At 38.8% G+C, this 22147-nt stretch overlaps 2 protein-coding genes across 3 annotated transcripts in view; one reads left to right on the top strand and one right to left on the bottom strand.

The window, feature by feature from the left end:
* mtus2b (microtubule associated tumor suppressor candidate 2b) overlaps positions 1–7756 on the top strand; it is a 61755-nt gene extending 53999 nt beyond the window's left edge. For both annotated transcript variants that reach the window (XM_067450167.1, XM_067450168.1), the window contains exon 15: positions 838–7756. In XM_067450167.1, coding sequence (XP_067306268.1) covers positions 838–1045 — 208 coding nt within the window. In that variant the 3' untranslated portion in view covers positions 1046–7756. The remainder of the gene's footprint in view (positions 1–837) is intronic.
* A 130-nt stretch (positions 7757–7886) lies between these two features.
* On the bottom strand, positions 7887–21970 carry stoml3a (stomatin (EPB72)-like 3a). Its single transcript, XM_067450175.1, has 7 exons — positions 21795–21970; positions 19151–19254; positions 18958–19030; positions 13529–13611; positions 11265–11468; positions 10110–10244; positions 7887–8119 (listed from the first exon to the last, which is right to left on the bottom strand). The coding sequence occupies exons 1-7, from the start codon at positions 21853–21855 to the stop codon at positions 7925–7927; spliced, it is 855 nt and encodes a 284-aa protein (XP_067306276.1). The 5' UTR covers positions 21856–21970; the 3' UTR covers positions 7887–7924.
* Between the last annotated feature and the right edge of the window lie 177 nt (positions 21971–22147).

Below are 22147 nucleotides of genomic sequence, written 5' to 3'. Positions count from 1 at the left end.
GGTTTTTAATGACGTATTTAAACATGTATCACAGATGTGTATCTCTTCTTTACGTGTGTGGTGCAAGAAAACCACAGGGAAAGGGTTATGAGCCTTGACTGGCCAGATCTTATTACAAAAAAACGAGTGAACAAGAACCAGGCCAAAATAAACCTAAGTACAAGTGCTGCATATTGAAAATTAGACTATTGAAGAATAGTGTGGCCCGCATCTTCCCAACTTTAAAGGGGTCATGAATGGAGAAATTAATTTTCCCTTGAGCTTTTGATTTATAAAAGGCAATGGTAATGAAAGGTCATGAGTTCATGAATATACTGTAAGTTTCAGAGCTTAAAACTTCCTTGTTAGTCAAAGAAAAGCTTTTATTGACACCAGGAACAATCAATCTCAGAATATGCCACACCTTCACGTCAACGTGTGGTGAAACACCGCCTCAACAGAAAAAGAATGTCTAAATTCCATAGCTCCGCCCACCGACTAGTGTCTGACATGACACAGGCCTACATAGAGCTAAACCGGATCCAACTTCCAAGCAATAAACATACCCAGGGTCCCTGCGGAGTCTTAAAAAATCTTACATTTCAAAATCAAAATGTAAGGTCTTAAAAACTCTTATATTCGCGGAAGGATTGTGTTCTAGGTCTTAAATAATGTTAAACAGGTCATAATTTTCCTACGTCCATGTAACACTACCTCATATATGCTCCCCCCTCCCGCAGTATTTTTAAGGGATTCACTCCTACATTTAAATTACGGTTGTCTCCTGAAACTTTACAGTGTGTATGTGGCCTAAAGCTGCAGAAGAATTCTCATCAGTTGTTTCCTCTATTCTACCAGGCAACTGTCAGAGGAAAACGCCAACCTGCAGGTGTACGTTGAGAAAGAGAGCAACGAGAAGAAGCGACTGAGTCGCACCAACGAAGAGCTTATGTGGCGTCTTCAAACGGGCGAGTTGAGCCCTCGAATGTCTCCCACCCAGTCGCCCCTTCATCGACCAGCCTCTAGTCCCGGTTCACCCTCCCGACAACAGCCCTTCCCTAGATGAGTGTCCAATTCTCTGCCTCTACCCTTCACACTCTATTTTGTTCCTTTTTTGTACCTTTAACATGTGGCTTCTGATTGGATGGAACAGAAGACGCTCCCACACCTCTTACACCAGTGCGTTTTCTGTTTCATCGTCTCAACTCACTGTTCAGTGTTACCAGTCAAGGTTTGAGTTGGAGCATGACTGAACAAAATAGTTCAAGGCATGCATATGTGGAAAAATTAACTTGACTGACTTTCTTATGTGGAACATAAATGGAGAAATAAAAAAATGCCATTGTTGCTCTTTTTCATGCAATGACAGGACAATTATTGGGGACTTTAGCTTTCAAGCTTTAAAAGAATACATGAAAGTCAAATTTAGTGCGCAGAGCAAAATCAGTCCTATTCGTTTAAGAATCAATCAGTGGTGCGTTTCCCAAAGCCAACTATGTTAACTATAAATTATTAATTTAAGAATGTTGTGTAAGTTTACTTCAATAATAAAGTCACAAACTTCAAAATCCAGTGTTAAGTCATAGTAAGCGCTCATTGTCACAGTTGTAAATACGATGTCGTTCTTCTTCAACGAGGGAGTATGGAGCCGCTGCATTTGTTTCGAGGCGGACCGCTAAAGAACGCAACACGTCGCACATGACGACTTCAAAACGTTTAAAAGTTTTTCCAGAAAATGTTGCCATATGCATCAGACATTCAGCCAACAGTCTGTGAGTGTGACATCTGAGGCTGAGACTAGTGCTCTAGTAACCTGGGAAGTGACAAGTGGAAGAAGGAACCCGCAATTCAATCAAACATCTGGTAATAGAGGAAAACAATGGAGCACAAAAGTAGTCAGATGCCATGTTCATTATTTACAGCAATGATCTGACAATAATTAGATCTTGAACTGATAAATTAGTTGATGTTATTACTCGACCACCTGAGGAACATCATAAACAACTGCTCTTTATTGTTGAACCAATGTGGGTTGAACCACAGATGTGAGACAAAGAAGCTACTTGACTTCTCCAAAGATGCATCGTAATAGTTACCCAGCGAGTAATGTTATTTTATGGGAAACGCACAACAGACCATTTATTAGCAACTGGATCAACCGATTAATTAAAAACCAATCCTCAAAAGAACGATTTGTTCACCAATTGGACATTGGTCTTTGGGTTGTTTGTGAGAAAAGCAATACGATTTTGGTCAGTTCTGACAGTTGGTAGACTTTAGTAGACTTGGAATGTAGTGCACGGGTTGTATAAATCACTTTTAATACACATTTGTGGTGTTTTGTGTTCTTTTTGAAGCGTAAAAGCATCAGTCCCCATGTGTTGTAATAGCATGGAAAAAAGCGACCAGCACATTCATCAAAATCATTTGGTGCTGTGACCCGTATAGGAGTGAGGTTTAGGGAGGTGAATGTAACAGAGGCTAGCTAGTAAGAGCTGTGCAAGTAAACCTCACTCCCCTGGCGCCAAGAAGCGTAATAGAGGCGGCAGTCTTTAGCGTCATCGTTAGCTTTCCCACCTTCCATGCCAGAGATGGCCATTTCGAGGAACGGGTTGAGTAGGACCGGTTAACCAAACATGAAGTTTAAAACATTATTGTGCCCATCACACTGTTGTGCATTATCACAAGCCATTTTGAAATGTACCTTTTTTGTACCTTCTGCTCTGAGGGATTTGGCTCTTGGGCTTGCGCTGAGGTGAAAAGTCTTTAACCTTTGCCTATGGTCTCAAGCTTTTCCAAAGATTGATCAGGACAACAAGTATACCCGTTTTACTAGGAATATTGCCTTTTTCAAAGGAAAGCCACCCACCAGCAACCTTCTGTGCAAGCTGAGGCATTACAACACACAACAGGAAAACACAGGAAAACATCTCTACAGGCAAGCTTAGGATGGACATGTCTTTTAAATGAGGTAAATACTTTGTCAAAACAGGATGCCAACTAATAGTCTAGGGGGTTAAATGTTGATGCAAATGCGATTTTAAAATGTACTTACACTTTTTAAGGTGGTTCATCCACATGTTATAACCACTACACAAGGATGCTAATATTAGCATGGACTGACTGCAGTAGTGTAAACAACTTGCAAAACTTCAACCTGCCGTCTTTACCTTCGTCTTCTCACTCATAATTGTGAGGGAAACCGATCCTCATGCCTTCATTTCAACTATCCTTGTTTACAGAAATCTCCAGAATGCTTTACGCCGTAAGAACTGCCTGTAAACTTGACACCATAGGTATCAGTCATGGCTGTTTATGTCTCTCTTCTCTGTACAGTATGTATCATAAGTCTTCCGGTTGCTCTGAACCATAATATGCTTAAACTGCATTCATGTGGACACTACTGAGGGCGTTTGCCCTACTTTGTAGAGACTTGGCTGCATAATATTAAAAGGTTTGCTAAAGTACTACAGAGCATTACACTACTAGCATTTTAAGTTAGCAATGCGCTATCATGAGTACCTCATTTCTTGAAATGAAAACACAGGCTTCTAGAGATTTCTTGTTTATTATAAAACATTCAGGGTCTACAGCGTCAAAGCCATGGTCTTAATACAGGAAGTTCTCTAGTCGTAAATAAGAACAAGAAAGTATTCGAACCGCACCTGTGTTTATCTTCCCTGAATGTCCCACAACAACTATCCTGTATATTAGGCCCTATTCAGACAGGATTAGTTTAACATGGAGAGGTGGGGTGAAGTAATTATTACCAGAGCTTCTCAGTGATTTTAGTCCCGTCCATCTCAGTCATCATTACAGGTCGTGTGAGTAAAGATTACAGTGACTTTTACCTTTTGTAAAAAGGTCTAGAAATATTACCTCAGGTAATAGCTACTAATCCCGTGCAAATAGACCTGCTGTAAATATTCTGTCATTTCCTGTTTAAAAGTAGTTTTCCAAGTTTTTTGAGGTGCTTGAAAAAGCATTCTAGGCAGTGGGACAAGCCTGTGGCAAACCTCAAGTGTGTTCTGCTTACCATTCAGATAAAAAAGGGTCAAAAAGCACTTATTTTAGCTTTAGGAAAGTGCCTATTACCAACAGAATTCAATCAAAATTGTATTAATTTAATGAATAAATCGTTGGACTTGACCCAACTGTTATAAATAGGTTATATACAGATTATATGTGTTTGCACGTGTGATATCAGGAAGCAACTTTATACGCACATGATGACAGGGAGGTGATGGTGGTCTGTAAATTGAGTTACCCCTCCCATTTATGCTAGTTTTACTGAGATTTCTTATGCTGTGGCCATTAATATTACAGAGGTCCTGTGGTAAATCTACATTACTCCATCTACCCTTGTAAAACTAATCTCATCCGAATAGGGCTTTAGGAGGATCATGTGTACGTGTATTCTTGCTGACATTGAGGTGAAAGTCTGGATTTAATCTTTGGGAACAGTAGAATAAAATTAGGTCTTATTTAATGTCTTTAGGGGAAAATATACACATTTTATTTTATGTCCAAGTGTACTTAGTAGTGCAGCTATTAGTGATTTACATTTTAATGAGTTGCTTAAATGACCATGATTGATTTTTATAAGAACATAACATCATTAGTTTGCGTTATTCAGCCTTAACATTTGTGCGAACAGAGTAAAAATGGCTGATGTTATACCATTGTACTGGTGGATTTATTTCCTGCTCATTCTCAGAGTATCATTACCTCCCGTCTCAGTCAGAGATCTAGCTCAGGTTAGGAATGTCATTTCACAGTACATAATAATCTACATAACGTAAACTAAATTATACATTTGAAGGTTGGTGTGTCAACGTAATATAACGACTTGTAAATGCATTTCACTTATAAAGCAATTAAATTGAACGCTTTGAATTAAATATTGAAATATCAAACCAACTACCTGTCTGCCGAGGAAAATGCTTCTCTGTTAAGGTTCCTTGGGTGTCTGCTTGGATTATTTTCATCTCTGCTTTCGAAATATAAATTAAAGGAAATCTTCAATCAACCAGGTTGTGATGCACTGATGTAAAAAAAAAAAAAATGTATTCCGTATTTTTCTTTTTTTTCCCTGTGTCTGTCCCATGGACATGATTATGGAATGTATTAATGTTTCTTTGTATTCTTAAAGGAATAGTTCAGCCGAATATTAAGATTTAGTCACACTCATTTAGTTCCAATCTCGTGTTATGCTTGTCTATAAAACAAGAGTTTTGAAGAATCTTACCCTTGTGAAAAAGAAGTGCACTTAATTGTATTGCATGTGTGCTTGTAGGGTACAATGTGGCTAAAGGCACCCCTTAAGGAAAAAAAAAAGTACCCATAGTACCCCCATAGTGAATGATTGCAGAAAATGTTATTCAATAGAAGTGACATTAAAGTATATTTTCATTTATCATAGTTTTAGTTTGTCATTGGTCAGTAAATTTCGACTGTATTTCAAAGACAATAGAATAGTTAATTCATATGTAAAGATGTACTCAAAGGGTTACTTCAGTGATTTAACATTAAGCTTTATATTTAAACTGGACCATTAATGAAGTAGAAATTTGATTTTTTAATTTTTTATTTGTTGCCTTCTAGACTGAGAAAAGACAGAAAATGTATTTTTGTCTCATGGGGATGAAAGACAACAATTCCCAGAATGCATTTGCTTCGCTGCCCCCAAAAGCCACCGCTACCGGATCACTGGATCACTTTCCCACCGCGTTCATCTTCATAAAATCAGTTCAGTTAGAGAACAGACACTACAATTAAAAACTGAACGTGTCTGTTCAATATAATGTGAGTGAGCCGAGCGAGTGTCACAGCACAAACGCTGCAGGAGTTATCGCTGCAGATTATAATCATCGCTAGAGCTGAGGTAAGCGCGGATCCGGCATTCATTCACAGCGGGTGTTCGGTCTGGCGTGTTTTTAGTTCATGCATTTGGAAGCTTAACTTTCATAGTAGTTCATTTGAGAAGTTAAAACACTCCCTTTTCTCCGCACCGCTCCATTTACATGAATGCCTGCAGCTGCGAGCTGAGTGCTGTGAGTGTGATCCCCATGTGCGGATTGAAAACATGCGGAAATACCTCTGCTGGCTGTAGTCTTTAGCCTCTGGACAAAAAATCCTCAGATGACGCAAAATGAGGATATTTGCGTCGTCAGAGGATTTTTTTTCAGAAATAAAATGCATGAATCTCTCACCTCGGGGGGATATGAGGGGTTGGAGCACGATCATTCAAATATACTCCAGGGTTTCTACTAAAACAAAGCCATATCGGTGAAGTAACCCTTTAAAGGCACAATAATGTCATTTTTGCCACTAGAGATCGCTTATACAAAACAAAGTTGTAGCTTGACGACGCCTTGATTTGGAGCGATTACTAAAGAGAGACACACGGCTCGTGAGCAGATGAGCTCTTCTGTTTCTTCAGCTCATGTGTATGTGGAGTAACACAGCACTGTTTATTATATTAGATACATTTGAGTGTGTTGAAAATTGTTTTAATGGAGGCGGTAATTGCGGTAAATCAAGAAAACAAGATTTAAACAATAACTAATTAAACAATAAGACCTGTTTAATAAAATGCATCATATATTAAAGCGTCTTTGGTGTTTCCGTGGTTTCTACAAAATAAAATAAAAATTTAATTACAGAAATTAATGGTAACACGGAAAATATATAAAATAGTTCTAGTGGTTTTTAGATAGTTTAGAAGTCCAAAAATCTTAAATATTGTGCCTTTTAGTCCTACTTAAGGTGAAAAGCTATAATTAACTGTCTGAAAGCATTTCATTCAGTTCACTCTTAAGTATATTTAAGTTATTTCCATAAGTACTCGTTTTATGCTGTGCTGCTTTTTCACAAGGGAATGTGGTTTTTTTCCCTATACAACAACAGTTCATAGTTTACCATAAGCTGTCAAGCTGTCACCATAAACTTGATAAAAAGTACGACTAGTGTACTACGTTCTAAGATTTCTAAATCCATACTATGAATGGGAATGTTGATGAAAGCGGCACGAAGACTTCAAAGTTCTTCTTTTCATACGAGTGATACAATATAAAGGCCTGTTCACACCAAGAGTGATAATTACAAAGATAGCGATTACTATATCAGCGGACACACCGGCGGACAATATCATGCTGTTTATTCTACGCGCGTGCGGCAGTTTTACCGTCTGTCACTTTAAGCGCAGAGCTCTTTAAAGCAGGTTGGATTCTGATTGGCTGTCAATGTTTTTATCATACATCAGCTGGATAAAATAATTCTGAAAGCGATTCCAAGGATATAGTTTCTCTGTGCCATTATGTGAACTGTGGTATTATTTAATATTGAGAAATTTTTAAGAACTATATCTTTATCGTTATCAATGTAATTATCGCCGTTGGTGTGAACGGACCTTAAGGGTGACACGTTATACATCTCATGTTTTGATGAACTGTTCCTTTAAATGTAATACAAACACAACTGTCAGTTATTAGATATTTAAGGGAGGATTGTACCATGATTGTTTTTATTTAAATGTCCTCTGGTTTTTTTCTCTTCTCCTAATTTGTGTTGTACAGCTTCTATGAGCTTTAATGTGTGATCTATGTTTCAACACGTTGATGGAAAAGCATGTCTTAACGCTGTGATATACAGTCATTTGTTTGATTCAAACCTTGTTGGTGTAGCTGATCACTGTTGTGATGCATTCAGAAAACTCTTTTGATGATTATGTTGCACTTTATTGCACTTTGGGTTTATTAAAAATCATGTAAAAGCATCCTGTTTCTACATTTAAATGAGTTGAAAGTCAGCTACAAGTCTTTTGAGGGAAAGTATTTATTGTAAGTCTGTTAAAGTGTCTATTATATTTCACTACCCAGTTAATTTAATGGACAAAGGCTGCATTGTTTCTCACAAGAAGTTTATCTTTAATCAGCAGTTTTCATCAAGCTTTTTTAGATATGAAATGATTAATGATATCAATGGGCAAGGGGAAGATGATGGTGGAGTTTTTTTCTGCTGCGATGGTGTTTAGAGTCTGAAGGTATCGCAGCTGAAGAGCTGATGGAGACTCCGACATCACCAGAGACGCTTCCTTCAGGGCCCGCGAGGCGTTCATCTCGCCCTCGGCTGCAATCACCTACACACACACACACACACACACACACACAACAATAATACACTTGAGCCGCTTGTGTCATTTGTTATGCTGTCTCGGCTATAATATTTTATTGTAAGGCTGTAATTTAGATTTTTGGATCGCCAATGTCTCGTGATTTCAACAGTTTGACACGATCCGAATCATGAATCAATCCGCTGATTCATAACCGTTCAAATCTTTATTTGAGGATTGAAAACAAACCCGGAAGAGAAGACAATGCTGAATAAAGTCGTAGTTTTTGTTATTTTTGGACTAAAATGTATTTTCGATGCTTCAAGAGATTCTAGTTAACCAACTGATGTCACATGTGGACTACTTTGATGATGTTTTTATTCCCTTTCTGGACATGGACAGTATAGTGTGCATTCACTTAGATACGCTCTCGGACTAAATATAAAATATCTTAAACTGTATCTGAAGATGAACGGAGGTCTTACGGGTGTGGAACGACATTAGGGTGAGTCATTAATGACATCAATTTCATTTTTGGGTGAACTAGCTGTCTGTAACGGTGTTATTTAACTACAAATTCCCACATTTAATGCTAATGAGTTTGAGGTATGTTTGTGTTTAGGAGTAAGTCTTGGGTTAGGGTATAGGAGTTTAAGTTATGATTACAGTTAGGGATAAAGTACTTAAGGGGAAAGGGGGGGGGAAACACTCAGTTTCAGTCAATCTTGAGTACCTATAGAGTAGTATTGCATCCTTCATATCTCCGAAAAGTCTTTAGTTTTATTATATTTATAAAATAAATATAGGCTGTACCGAGTCTTTCCGGAGGCTGAAATAAGTTGAACAGGAGAAACAGCAACAGCAGGACGTCCGTCTCTGTGGTATGTACTGTATTTAGTGACCTGTCAACATTTGTGTGTCTTTACTCACAGTTTATGAGGACATGATTCGGTTTATGGACTATTGTATGCGACTAAACCTTAGCAGTAGCAAGCAAAACGGTTTTGCACGTCAGACTAGTGTAACGTTATACATAGAACAACAATGGAGTCCGTTAGCGCATTTGAATGACGAAGCACGCGATCGTGTCGTTTACTGATGTTTACTCACACGACGATAGCCAACAGCACAGACATTTGAAGCAGTTTTACTCACCGACTGCTTCCAAAGCAGGACCGAACCTTTATCGCTGGGACCGCTCCGTCAAAAACACACTTCTTTGGTATGATTTGGTGAAGTCCTGTGACAGCACTGACCGTGGAGATCCACAATGTTGTGCCGCTTCCCGTCATTTCTGCGTTCAAATCGGTTCAAATGCAGCGCTGCCATGTCGCTTGATGTCACCCATAGGAATAAAGTGGAGCGCGGTGCGGACTATAACGACATTAGTGTTCACGGACGACTGGATCTGCAGCTGAGCGAGTGTTTATGGGTGTGCATTTCCTCTCTCGCTCTAGTCATGCTATGCTAGAAATACTCCATCAAACGTCCAACATTAGTTTTTGAAACTTTGTCTATGTTTAGGATGGGAATCCAAGTCTTTAACAGTGTAAAAAGATCAGTATGCATGAAACAGCATTTCACCCCCCCCCCCCCCCCCCCCCCCCTTTAAAATCTATTTACAATGCATCAACATGTACGTAAGTCAAAATCTGCTAAGTGGCAATAATAATGGAACAAGTGGCAAAAAGTGATTTTACACTATTATTTACAACAAAACATGCATTTTCATGGGTTTGAATAAAAACAAAAAATGTTATAAGAGATGATAACCACTTTGTGCATTAAAACCATTACTTGGAAAAAAACAAGAACTTGTTTTTCAATGGTCAACATATTTGTGACAGCTGAATGTAATATTTTAGACAAGCCTCGTCAGTCTCTTGAGTAACATGAACTACACAAAAAAGATCTCCAAGTTTTATAATCAATGTTGGGCCTTTTATTTGGGCAGTATTGAGCAGACTTTCATAATGAAATACCAGCGCCTGAAGCACTGCATTGGTGTGGGTCTCACCTTGGCACGGGCTTCTCGAGTTGCTTCGGCCTCTGCAGCCATGGCTCTCTGGAGCTGGAGCGGCAGTTTTACATCCTTTATCTCCACTCGCTCCACTTTAATACCCCACACGCCAGTGGCCTCATCCAAGGCAATCTGTCATCAAGACGATACAAAGCTATCAGGATCTGTGAGTATGATATACCCTTCTCAGAGGGCATACCTGGGTTTAGCTTAACAGCATCAGTTTAACAGCAAAGAAATAATCTTGGGCTTTGTCCCTGATACCCGTATACGCCTCACTATTTCTTAATTTAATGTAGGATTTTTTTTTTAAAGGGGTGGTTGCATGCGATGTCACTTTTTTAACTTTAGTTAGTGTGTAATGTTGCTGCTTGAGCATAAACAGTATCTGCAAAGTTACAGCGCTGAAAGTTCAATGCAAACTGAGATATTGTCTTTTAAAGTTATGGCAGTTTATTGCCTACAAAAACGGCCGGTTTGGACTACAATGAGCTTCCCTAGCCTAGAAAACTAGACGCACCCTTACGGCAGCAAATTTAATCTCCCGTGAATGTCGTCTAGCAACTCTCAATACCCTTCTGAGCTGTAAAAACCAAACTCTGGTCGGGCCAATCACATCGTGAATTGAGTCGGTGGGCGGGGCTTAACATAATGACGGCAGAGTTGCGTTTGCGTGCTTCTAGTAAACACAGAAACTGGCGAACGGCGGTCTTTCGAATCAGCTTTGACTGCGATTCTGGAAGACTTGTAGTTGAGCTTTTCTCTGAGAAAAGAACGGCACTGAAGTCATTCTTAAAAAGGGAAGATGTGTTCTGAGTTTTGCCGACCGGATACAGCGAAAGTTTAATCTATCAACGAGCTCCGTGGCTTCTCCGGACAACCTGTGCTTGGCACTTCAGCCAATAAAAATACATGAAACTACATTTAGCCATCTACCAATCAGCACAACACTTAAGTGGCTAGTGTTTTCTTTTCTATTGTGACGTTAATCTGAGTGAAACGGCATCTCGAACAATATCAAATGCGGGGTGGGACTCGATTTTGTCCGTTGGGAATTGATTGGATGGCTGTGGTTTGCTATTGTTGGATCTCATGAGTGACAGGATGCCCCGCCCTCGCGTCAGTAAACGCGTCATCTGATAGTTCTTTTACCTGCATGCTGCATGAGATGCCCTCTCTGTCAGACAGCAGCTCAGACAGGTTCTTCGTGCCCAGGACATTTCTCAGGGTGGTCTGCGCCAACAGCCGCGTTGCGTGATCTCCATTGGACACGTTCACCACCGAACAGATCGGGTCAAAGACACGAAAGTACACCACGCCATCCACACTCACGGTCACGGAGTCCTTCGTCAAGAACTGTTCTCACATAAACACATATCTGAATAATATTGATCCAAACCTTTCAATTATTTAGTCAGACTTAGCTTGACAAATCCTGTTGATTTAACTTTGGGTTGTCATAAGGTCTACCGGTAACCAGTGTTGGGTATAATGCATTACAAGTAACGTGAGGTACGTAATTAGATTACATTTAGTAACTAGTAACACATCACTTAAATTTACAGCAACATTTCAGTTACTTTTTTCAAACAAGTAATGAAGTCATGTATTGACTGAGCTCTCCTGTCCTCATGTGGAGAGAGCTCATGAGTAGTGCTGAGGCGTTGTGTGTGAACATGATGATTGTTGTAGTTCTAGACTGAATGTGAACGTGCATTTACTCTCTATAATTACAGCTGCAGTCCGTAAAAATCAAAATGATCCAAAACCATTTTTTGAGCAAGTACATAACCAGCCATTGTTCAAAACTATCTCCTTACCTCAGCCCGATTCACAACGGTAAGCTTGTAATAATGTATTTTAATTTGAATGGTATACTGGTAGTTTTCCACAGGAAATACGAGCTTCAGCCCTTCGTCTTTGCGTCATTACTGTACAAATAAAGAAGAAGTCTGGCTAGTAGTAGTATTGCATGTGAGGATGATGCAGGTGGTGGATCATTTATAACCTTTTCTCACAGCAGCTGGAATAATTAAACGTATCATTCTGATGGTAGATTTTAATCCAGAAAGGTCCAAAAGACAATCATCAGCGACAACTAGAGATTCACCCGTAGTCAAAAGCAAAAGATTAGACCGTACAGAAATTCTAATCTACAGTTAACACTAATACACACTTAATACACACTCGCGCAATGCTGATGTCGTTAAAGCTACACTGTGTAACTTTTTTTAGTTTATTCTTAGTTAAAAACAGTTATTCCAAAATATATGTGCTCATTAATGTATATTTAATTCTTTCAAGTAATAAAGTATTCTCGTAAGTTTATAATATGCCATTGAAAATACATACGGGTGAGGGGTTCGAATGCCGGTCGCCATGTTGCTCCTCCATCTTGAAAGTACATTAGCCAAAGAGGGACATACCCGTAAATTCAAGCTTCGCCTTTCACTTTTTAACACTCAATGGCAGTCATGAACGAGGTCGAACTGGAAGCCATGTCAATCTTGGACTAGATCGGCCACCGTAGGAGTTAAAACGAAATCAGAATTGAGAGGAACAGAAACTATTATTCACTCGAGGGTCATGTACCTTTACTCCGCTAGATGGGGGAAAATATCACACAGTGTAGCTTTAACATTAACAATTTGAGGACAAATTATAACAATAATAATTAGCATGGTTTGATGTGATATAAGCTAAGCGGTCGTTAGATTTAGGGTGTACTCACAATAGGCACGTTTACCTTGTACTGTGTCCTCAGCGCATTTTTTTTCTCAGTTGGTCAGATAAAAAATGGCAGACATATAATAATAATAATAATACATTTTATTTATAATGCACTTTATATTAAACAAAATCTCAAAGTGCTACAGAATTAAAAACAATCTACAACAATAAATAAATAAGTTAATAAATTTAACATTTATTCCCAATTGTTAACATAACATTACTTAATAACAATTGGCGACATTTTTCTTCTTTTTCTTTTAGGGAAAAACACTATTGTAATGCATTCCTTTTAAAAGAAACTTTCCCCAACACTGTAACTACCGGTATAAGGTTCCCTCAATCAGAATATACTGTATATGTTGCCATAGTTAACTATAAGAATAAAAATCATTCTTCATTGAAATAAAGCATGGTTTCAAATATCAACAGTGTTTGAATATATAATAATAATATATAATACAATTTGAAACATTTTTTTTGCCTAAAATAAGTCTAAAGTCTAAATAAGCAAAATATAAATATTTTAAAATATAAAAGTGCATAGCAAAATTACTAAAACTTAATTAAATGTAAAACTAATTAAATTAAATGAAAACTACACACACACACACACACACACACACACACACACACACACACACACACACACACACACACACATACATATATGCCTATATTCTTACCTCTTGAGCAGGAATATCAAATGTCACAGTTCTCAAGTCCACCTTCCTGAATGTATCAGTACATGGCAGCACAAAGAAAATACCTATGAAAAATGTATAAACAATAGTCAAATGTAGAAAATTATATTGGCCCTATAAAAATGATGATCAGTGATGCTCTAATGACTTATTACGGTACATAAATATGTCGTACAGTTGTGTTAAAAGGAAAGTACACCCTCTTTTAATTATGTGGATTTATGGAGCATAATAAAAAGGTCATTAGCTGGTCTAAAAAATTAGGTAAATCCAATTTCAGATGAACAACAACACATGACATATAACACTGTAATTATTTATTTAATAAAAATAAAGCCAAAATGGAGAAGGCATGTGTGATAAACTAAGTACATGCTATGCTTCAATAGCATGTAGAACCACCTTTAGCAGCAATAACTTGAAGGAATTGTCAGTCTCTCACATCGGTGTGGAGGATTTTTTTGCCCACTCTTCTTTACAACATTGCTTGAGTTCATTGCATCTGTTTATGCACAGCTCTCTTAAAGGGGTGGTTCTGTGTTTTTTTTTCTTCTTCTAGGCCTGGTTGTGTATATGGGGTGCAGTATAACATGTCTTAATACTTAAATACTTCTTTTTTTTTTAAACGCCGTATTTTTCTTCTATTCCACACCGCTGTCTCTACTGTCCTTTTAGCGGCTCGTTTGCTTCTTGCTTCTATGAAGCCCATCCCTCTGAAAAACGCAATGGTCTTAGATTGTTTTGATGGCCAAATGTAGTTTCCTGTATTTTTATTGGCTGAAGTGCCGAGCACAGGTTATCTGGAAATGCCAGGACCGTTACGGTTATTAGAAGTCACATCTGCGGAGACTAGCAAGGGTTTATGATGTCACCAACCCGGGAAGAAGCGCGCTGTAGTCCAAAACTGATGGTTTTGTAGGCAATAAACTGCCATAACTTTAAAAGACAATATCTCCGTTTGCAGTGAACTTTCAGCGCTGTAACTTTGCAGATACTGTTTAAGCTCAAGCAGCAACATTACACACTAACTAAAAAGTGAAATAGAATGCAACCACCCCTTTAAGGACAACTCCAGGCACAGCATTTCAGTCGGGTTGAGTCTGGACTTTGCAACGCATTGAGAAAATACCATGAATGGATTTATTGCACTGGTGTCAACCTATCACGGAACCACACTTGAATTCACTGAGCTCCTGAGAGCGACCCATTCTTTCACTAATGTTTGTGGAAGCGTCTGCATGCCGAGGTTCTTGATGTTATACACCTGTGGCCATGGAAGTGATTAGAACACCTGAATTCAATGATTTGGAGGGGTGTGCAAATACTTTTGGTAATATAGTGTATATAATAATTTTAATAATTTAACATAACTTTATAAAAATGCCTGAACATGAAAGGCATCCAACACCTCCATTCTTTTCTTTTTCAGACGTCCTGGAGTAGATTTGCTGGTGTGCTTGGGATCATTATCCTGTTGTGTGACCCAGTTTCGTCCAAGCTTTCAATGACTGTGGTGCCTAGGTCCTGTGGCTGCAAAACAAACCCAAATCATCATCCATTGACCACTGTGCTTGACCGTTGCATGAGGTGGTTGTGCTGATATGCTGTGCTCAGTTTTGCCAAACATGGCACTCTCCATTATGACCAAACATCTCCACTTTGATCACGTCTGAAATTGTGGTTTGTTCAGATGCAACTTTGCAAACCTAAGCTGTGCTCCCATGTTCTTTTAAGAGGGAAGAAGCTTTCTCCTGGCAACCCTTCCCAAAACAAGCCATACTTGTCCAGTCTTTTATTAATTGTACTGCCGTGTCTGTGTGCAAATTTGATGAGCAGTGCACAGTCTAGGGTGAATTTGCTGGGACGTCCACTTCTGGTGAGATTGACAACTGTCTTGAATGTTTTCCACTTGTGAATAATCTTCCTCATTGTAGAATAATGGACTTTGAAATGTTTGAAAAATTTCTGTATAACCCTTCCCATATTGATGGGCAGAAACAATTGCTTCTGGAAGATCATTGTTGACATCTTTCTTCTTTGGCATTGTTAACACACACCCAAACCAGTCTTTCCCCTTCTTCTTATTCTTCATGCTCAGTTCACACAGCATGATTTCCAAACTCGTCGGATCACAGTTCTTCTCACACTGCATGACTATCTGGGGTAACACCAGTCACTGCTGTGTTCACACTGACCGATGGGTCGGCGACAGGAGGTTTCACACCGCATGACTTCACATAGTGTTCTGCAAAGAGAGTTTTTAATAATTATAATAATTTGTTACATTTATATAGCGCTTTTCTAGGCACTCAAAGCGCTTTACATAGAAGGGGGAATCTCCTCAAACTCCACCAATGTGCAGCATTCCCCATGGATGATGCGATGGCAGCCATATTGCGCCAGATTGCCCACCACACACTACACATCGGCTGATTGGTGGAGAGGAGAGGTGATTAAACCAAGCAGGAGAGGGGGATGATAAGGAGGCCATGATGGACAGAGGCCAATGGGCAAATTTGGCCATGATACGCCCGGGGTTACACCCCTACTCTTTATCGAAGGACATCCTGGATATTTAACGACCACAGAAAGTTGAGACCTCAGTTTAACGTCTTATCTGAAAGATGGTGCTCTTTGTCAGTGTAGTGTCCCGATCACTATATTAGGAGGGTGTTAGGACCCACACAGACCAAAGGGTGAGCACCCCCTGCTGGCCTCACTAACACCAGCAGCTCCTAGTTTTCCCAGTTGGTCTCCCATCCAGGTTCTGACCAGACTCAGCCCTGCTTAACTTCAGTGGAAAACTAGTCTTGGGCTACAGGGTGATATGGCTGCTGGAGGTTTGAAGTAAATAAATAATTTTGTAATGTGCTGCTGTTGTGGCTGGTCAAGCTAATGTTTGTGCTTTGTTTCTGTTTGATAGAATTGTAAATATATCTATTATAATACTGATATTCTGTCTATAACTCCTCCCTGAACCTCCCGCTGCCCTGTATCTCGCTTTCTCATTGGCTGTAGGCCATCCCCCGTGTTATTTTCAGTCATAACACATTTCACACAGCAGGATTTTTCCATCGTTGACAGGTCCAGATATTTAGCATGCCACATATCTCACAGGTGACTCTCTCAGATAGCAACTTTGATAATTCACACTGTGATTATCACTCGTGTGACACACACACACACACAGATATGATTTTGGGCATTTGTCTGCGATTCCGCAAAAACTTGTCGGCGAGTCAAAATCAGGGCTAAAATCGTGCAGTGTGAACTCAGCATTAGCATGTAGCCCCATCAAAGGCATAGGCCATTGGTTCTAGGTGCCCCTACGTGTGCCTCGTCATCTTCAGTTCTGCCTCCAGATCACGGCATAAGGTGTTTCTGTATTGACCTCCTTTGGGGGTTCCAGGTGAGGGCTTGCCTTGTGATCCTGTCTGCAGGCCTGTGCAGGGTTATCCAATCCAGTGTCTTTGGAGGATGTCATCTTACGCGGCCTGTTGTTTTGTTTGTTGATACAGTTCAGCCAATGGATCTTGAGGATCCTTCTGAGAAAAGTGTTGATGAAAACCTTGATTGTAATGATTGCTGATTATCAATAAATCAAAAAAAAAAAAAAATGTGATTAACAGCGTCTGAATGCTACTTACCCTCTTCATTCCTATGGAAGCAGTGACGGTTTAGTTAGTTTGTGACACATGGCTTCTCCATTTAGGCTTCGTTTTTGTTAAATAAATAATGAAAAATGTCACGTGTTGTTGTTTAATTGAGGTTGTATGTACCTAATTTTAAGATCTGCTAAAGACAAGATGATTTTTAATTATGTCCTGATATGTAAAATCATAGAATTCAGAGAGGGTGCACTTTCTTTTTCACACAACTGTATTATTTATCAATTTTGATTAATTGCATGTGTTCATTTAAAGGTGCCCTAGAATGAAAAAGTGAATTAACCTTGCCATAGTGAAATTATAAGAGTTCAATACATGGACATCACATCTTGTGCATGAAAAGCACCACGGAAAAATAAGTGATCCTTAACATAACGCTAACAGTGAGGCAATCGTTGGGGATCATTTATATGTACGCCCCCCAACATTTGCATATGTCCGAACATGTTCATTGTCAGGCGGAACTGACGGAGCAGAATCATCGGGACAGCAGGTAAACAAAGTCACTCGAGGATAGTGAAAACGGCAGCTCTCATGGACACACATGTCATGTTCCAGGCTGTGCAGGAGACGTGAGGACTTTTCATACCCTTCCCACTGATAAAAAATGTCAACAGTCATGGTTGATTTTTATAATAATCGGATACCGCAACAATTTAATTCAAACTTGTTAGTTTGTTTGGCCCATTTCAAGCAAGCTTCACTCAGCGTCTTAAACTGAAGAAAGGGGCAACTGTATTCCTGAAAGCAGTAAGTAGTGATTTATCCCCTTTTGACTGTTTAAACAATTCCTGATTAAATTGAAAGTTTCTTAGAGAGACAGCATTGTCTAGATGACCCAAGATGCTAGTGTAGTAACAATAGGAAACTTCAAGTACCATACAAAACTAAATAGTGTGTCTAATGACAAAGATTAATTTTATTTTGTATTACAAAATACAACCGTAGATACGTTGCTTACAGATCGTTCACTCGATCCTTCTAGCAAACGTCACCTTTTCCACCATATAAGTTACAACGATAGTCATTTGACAAGGCTATTCATTTTGTAAAAATTATATTTTTGAGCACTTAAGTATGATGTTTTTGCATGCTTGCATTTTAGAGTACATCACAGTCACTGCGTAGCCTACATTGTGACTAACGTTATATAAACATGCAATATCATTGACGAAAAAAGAAGAGTCTATCACTGGTTTTGGTTTTGTCTGAGGGAATGAAGAGTGTTCGTGCGGTTGCCAGATTTCAGTAATTTAAACCTCCCAATCAGAGCTTTTCTGTGAAAAGAACACTAATACTATCCTGTGTTTTACCTAAACATGTACAATCTGGCAACCATATGCACACAAGCTCTCTCTCTCGCGCGCGGATGATCTGATAGCAATCTCCATTTGAGATGTTCTGCTTAAAGTGTCATTCAGTCGGTCTGTGTTCTGTAAGGACGGTCAGGACTCATAAGACGCTTTACTGAACTGCTGTGAGCTGCTGAAATAAGCCAATCAGAGCAGAGCTCAACATTAATATTCATGACTCTTCCAAATAAGGCAAAAACAGAGCAATTTATAGGATTTTCAATGGACCTGTAAAACTATATCTGGACAATTGTTGCCCTTAAATAAGCCACATATCCTCTATGTAGATATGAGAGAAAAATTTAACATATTGTTTCAACTCATTCAAGGGCACCTTTAATAAATGGGATCCATGTGTTAAATGAGTTGAAAATTGAAACCTTTTTCATACCAGGTCCTTTTGGTTTCTTGTCCACAATACGACCTAATCGAAAAATCACGGCCCTTTCATACTCCTTCACAATCTAATGAGCCAGTGAGTACATTGTACATACAGTCAGTCATCGTTTACAGAGATAATTATTGTTTTGAAAAAGACATTGATTGTCTATAGAAAATGTACCATAAAAGTCTTAAAAACAAACCTTAATGCACATAAAAATGGTAATAGGAAAGAATCCAATGGTGATGATGATGGCGATTAAGATAATGAACCAGCCGAAGCATCCCAGCGAGGGAGTTTTATCATCTGAAAGACATGGAGCCAACATGTTATAGGACTATGCATTGTACAGTCACAGCTATTTTTAAGTGGCACAAATTATGTTCTTTTTTTTTCTTTTTGTGGAAGATCATTTAGAGATCACCTCAGCTGCAATGATAATGATCTGACCCATTCTTATTTTTTTTTACAATCAACTCCGTTACTTTCCTTCTATCAATCAATCAGCCTTAAAAAAAAAGTGCTATTTAAATGTAACCACTTATTATTAAGTGTCAGTTTTGTGACATTAATGTTTGCTAAAACGCTGCTGGTCATTTTAAGAAGTTGTAGCGACACTTTCTTTTCCCAGAAAGAATGTGGAACACAAATGGTATCATTCTCAGTTTTTAATTAAAATGCAATTTCAAATTTTGCCCATTTAAAATTAATGTTAATAATATTTTGTTTTACATATAAGAACAAAAAAGTTAATGTAATCTTTCATTGGATCTCCTAAGTTCTGAAGGTAAAGCAGCTTCTTTTGTGCCCTACATCAGTGTCCTAGGGCTGCGTTCCACTCCACTTTAAGACACGCACTTGCAAACTTCCCTAAGCACTTCCCCTTGGGGGAATCCCTGCCGCCATTTTGAAGTGCGTTCCACTTCGTGAAGTGGACAAGGGAAGTTTGTATGGACAGACCCTTGCTCCCTCGATTTTGACCGAGTGAGCGAGTCTACTTCATATGTACACTTCAGACAGCTTCATATACCACAATGCAACGCGATTGTGACGTCACCACATATCACGTTTAATTTACCCCACCACAAACAACTATAACTATTTTTAAAAACATTTAAAACAACCCAAACACATCCATATACATATAGAATGCTGCATTAAACAATTTCGTAAAGGTAAAAAATAAATAATATATCAACTCCATAATGGATTCCAAGTGATCAAGGGCTTAGGGCGTTCCAGTTCAGTCCATTTGCAAAGTTTCCGCCAGTAGTGGGCACTCATCCAACGTAGGCATGACGCACATCCGAGTGAACGAGACGGAGGGAAGTTTGCGAGTGAAGGGGATAATAAAAATGAACTGGAACGCAGCAAAGACATAGGTCCTAGACCCTTTTACAGCCCATGTGATCAAAGAGTTGCGCGCGCATTTTTGCAACGGAAGTGGTGTTGTTCCCTAGTGGTTCTAACCTATGGTTCTAACCATAGACAGTAAAAGAAAGGTTCTAACGTGTGAGCAACTCCGAAAGTTTATCAAAACGGTTTCCCAGCATCAAAATGTCTGGCTGTTGCGTTTTTGGTTGCACTAATCGCTATTCCACCAATGGATTCCGACAGGATCACGGCCGTTTCAGAAGAACCGGCGGTACCTGTGGCTGCAGGCGAATAATGCATTGATTGGAACGAGGACATAAAAATGCTCGCATAAAAAAAATTCATTTGTAAAACATTTACTGCACTTAAAACTTAATTATTTATAGTAAACCTGCCAACATTGGCGGCCACTGGTGTGTATAATGTACCCCCCATCCCCAGATTATCATATCAATAATCACACTACTTATCAATTTCATTTGTAATGATTTTATTAATAGTTTAATTGCAAAATAACCATCTGAGAAATGTATGCAAGCAACATAGTTGCTATTTAAGTACTATAGCATTACAAAATTAAACTTTAAACAGAAGTGTGTCAACATAAAATGTAAGGAAAAGGATAAATTTATGTCGGTGTGAAGAATAAAAATAAATGTAGAAAATTGTATTGGACATTCTGTAACTTACATGCCCACAGACAACGTATTCATAAGCATCCAGTGATTTATATGCTTGTCTCGGGTGTACACGCTCGGTTTCTCGACTAAATACGTATATATCCGACCACTAAGATATCTGGCCATCTGCTAACGTCTTCTATCCACTCCACTATAGTACACGGATTTGGTAGCCGAATACCATTTGATAAAGTCAACTTTTTAAAATAACTTTCTCGGTTTGTGTTGCTTAATCCGCTCACGTAGCTTGACATGCTGCTGATTCTTGCCACAGTTTGTTGCCAAAATGCGCGCGCATACGTTGCTACGTCATCATTGTATACAAACAGTAAAAGGGTCTATAATGGCCACACAATTAAATGTATAACTGAAACACATTTACACTTTATTAAAGAAGCCTTTTGTACTTGCAAAGGTTGTGATACTTGCAAACCAGACAACGAGATAAAGCCCTGATATTGTTGTCATTAGGATATTAAATTTCTTTTTATCCCTGGATTACATGTCAGGCAGGTAAACGTATCGAATTCCACAGACACTTTTGCTGACTTACCTTGTGACTTACGGTCGGTCACGCATACAATCTCTCACTGCGTGTATTAGTATCACTGTCCTTAGTCATATACAACATTATTGCCATGGTGCATTGTTATTGTACAATAAATACAAAACATTTTACATTTTCGGGGAAGTTCTGTATATTACAGTTGCAGTTAAATAAATTAACATTGCATTTTAGTAATGTTTGAATATTTTAAGATTTAGTTTAAGATGAATGTACAACAAGCATACCTTGCATTATATGTCTGCCATTCTCAGTCTCCCGGTCTTGAACTCTGATTACGGTGGTCATCTTGAGGAGCGCCACAGGTGTAAGATGTGTTATGGCAGATGAAAGGTAACAGAAGCTGTTAACGTGTGCTCACCTTCCCACGAGGGTGTGTCCTGCCTCCCGCTACACCATAATACTGGAGCAGGGGAGTTTTCTGACTCGTTTGATAATCAGATGTGACTGTGAATACCGTAAACCTGAATATTGTGTGGTGCAAAATAACATTTATTTGTTCAGGTATATTCATTAAATATTGTTATAGACATAGTGGGACCTTTATAATTCAAAGACTTCTGCACCATCACAAGGCAGG

This window comes from Pseudorasbora parva, chromosome 8 (assembly GCF_024679245.1).
Source record: "Pseudorasbora parva isolate DD20220531a chromosome 8, ASM2467924v1, whole genome shotgun sequence".
In the NCBI taxonomy this organism is placed as follows: domain Eukaryota; kingdom Metazoa; phylum Chordata; class Actinopteri; order Cypriniformes; family Gobionidae; genus Pseudorasbora; species Pseudorasbora parva.
Note: the sequence above shows the minus strand (reverse complement) of the source record. Positions and strands in the feature narration are given on the sequence as shown.